The sequence below is a fragment of the Galeopterus variegatus genome, unplaced genomic scaffold, assembly GCF_000696425.1.
Source record: "Galeopterus variegatus unplaced genomic scaffold, G_variegatus-3.0.2 Scaffold4, whole genome shotgun sequence".
NCBI classification, from domain to species: Eukaryota; Metazoa; Chordata; class Mammalia; order Dermoptera; family Cynocephalidae; genus Galeopterus; species Galeopterus variegatus.
Window position 1 is genome coordinate 1276700 of NW_007726115.1, and position 1469 is coordinate 1278168.

General features: G+C 39.0%; 1 protein-coding gene across 3 annotated transcripts in view; it reads left to right on the forward strand.

The window, feature by feature from the left end:
• Positions 1–761: 761 nt before the first annotated feature.
• The window catches only part of IL20RA (interleukin 20 receptor, alpha), a 14981-nt gene continuing 14273 nt past the window's right edge, over positions 762–1469 (forward strand). The window contains exon 1 of one of the 3 annotated variants that reach the window (XM_008574262.1): positions 762–895. In XM_008574262.1, coding sequence (XP_008572484.1) covers positions 819–895 — 77 coding nt within the window. In that variant the 5' untranslated portion in view covers positions 762–818. The remainder of the gene's footprint in view (positions 896–1469) is intronic. The other 2 variants (XM_008574125.1, XM_008574193.1) reach the window with 2 other exon arrangements.

The window sequence follows — 1469 nt, forward strand, 5'->3', positions numbered from 1 at the left end:
AAACAGTTTTTCTTTGAGTACAGTTATGTGAACATATCAGTGTTTAATTAAATAAAGTAAGTCTTCTTTCACTGGTTCCTTTTCTAATTATTGCTTCATTATATACCTTAGTAAAGCCAACTCCAGCCTCTGAAACTCTGGCTTTTCAGAGGCATCTATCCAAAATTTTATTTCTGTATTTAATAAATGGTTTGTTTCAGTTTTCTGCTGTTCCAGAACAAACTACCCCAACACTTAGTGGTTTTAAAAAAATATTTTATTATATCTCACAATTTTGGGGGTTGACTGGGGCTCAGCTGGATGGTTCTTCTGCTGGTCCCATTTGGGGTCTCTCATAAAGCTTCAGTCTATGGTGTATGGGACTGGAAAGACCATAATGACTTCATTCTGGCCCCTTACTTGGAAGGCTGGGCTCTGCTGGGACACTGAGACAACTGAGCCTCTCCTTCACATGACCCCTCGGCATGTCTTTCAAGCAGGTTAGCTGTTGTTTTACATGCCAACTCAGGGCTTTCAAAAGGGCAGAAATGGAAGCTCCCAGACTGCCTTATGGTTTAGTTCCAGAACCACTTCTGCCACATTCTCTTGGTTGAAGTAAGTCATAGGGTCGACTCAGGTTCAGTTTGGGAGGAAACACAAGGGCCGTGAGTACTGGAAGGCATGGTTCACTGGGGGCCATCTCTGGAGACTAGCTACTACAGGGATTATGTTTTCCTTTTCCTCCACTAAGACCTTGATCCCTGTCTACTCCTTTTTCAGTTCCCTGTGTCTCTAGTGGTTTGCCTAAACCAACAAACATCACCTTCTTATCCATAAACATGAAGAATGTCCTACAATGGAATCCGCCAGAGGGTCTACAAGGAGTTGAAGTTACTTATACTGTGCAGTACTTCATGTAAGTTAGTTCTTCTCCTTTTGGCTAATTCATAAACACAAGACTCAGACCTCTGATAATTTTGCAAAGATAAACCATCTATGGTATTAAATAAGTGTTTAAAAAAGAGAAAAGTTTTACATATTTTAGGTTATGTTTTCTTGATATACATCATTACATTACATTGGAAAGCAGTTCCTTTGTGGAGACAGAAGCACTGGGTGCATAGGCAAGGAGAAGTTATTTAAATGGAGAAAAGAAGTTGATCAAAACATTGTTATGTGGTTGAACAAACAAAGCAATCCATCATCTCTGAAACTTCTAAACTTAATGGAAGTATGGGCAGTCTTAGACTTAGTAAGACCGAGGGCAGAATTCCATACAACCAGCTATTTCTATTAAACATACCAGTGAATGGACATTCTTACTTTTCATTTTTCCCTCAAAACTCATTGCAAGCAAGAAAGAATGCAAAACAGATAGCCAATGTCCATCTCCAGTGAAAAAAAAGAAATGGCCATGACTCCAAACCACAAACTATGAAGCATGCAAGCCAAATACTGTGGAATCGGAAAAAAAAAAAAAAAAAAAAAAC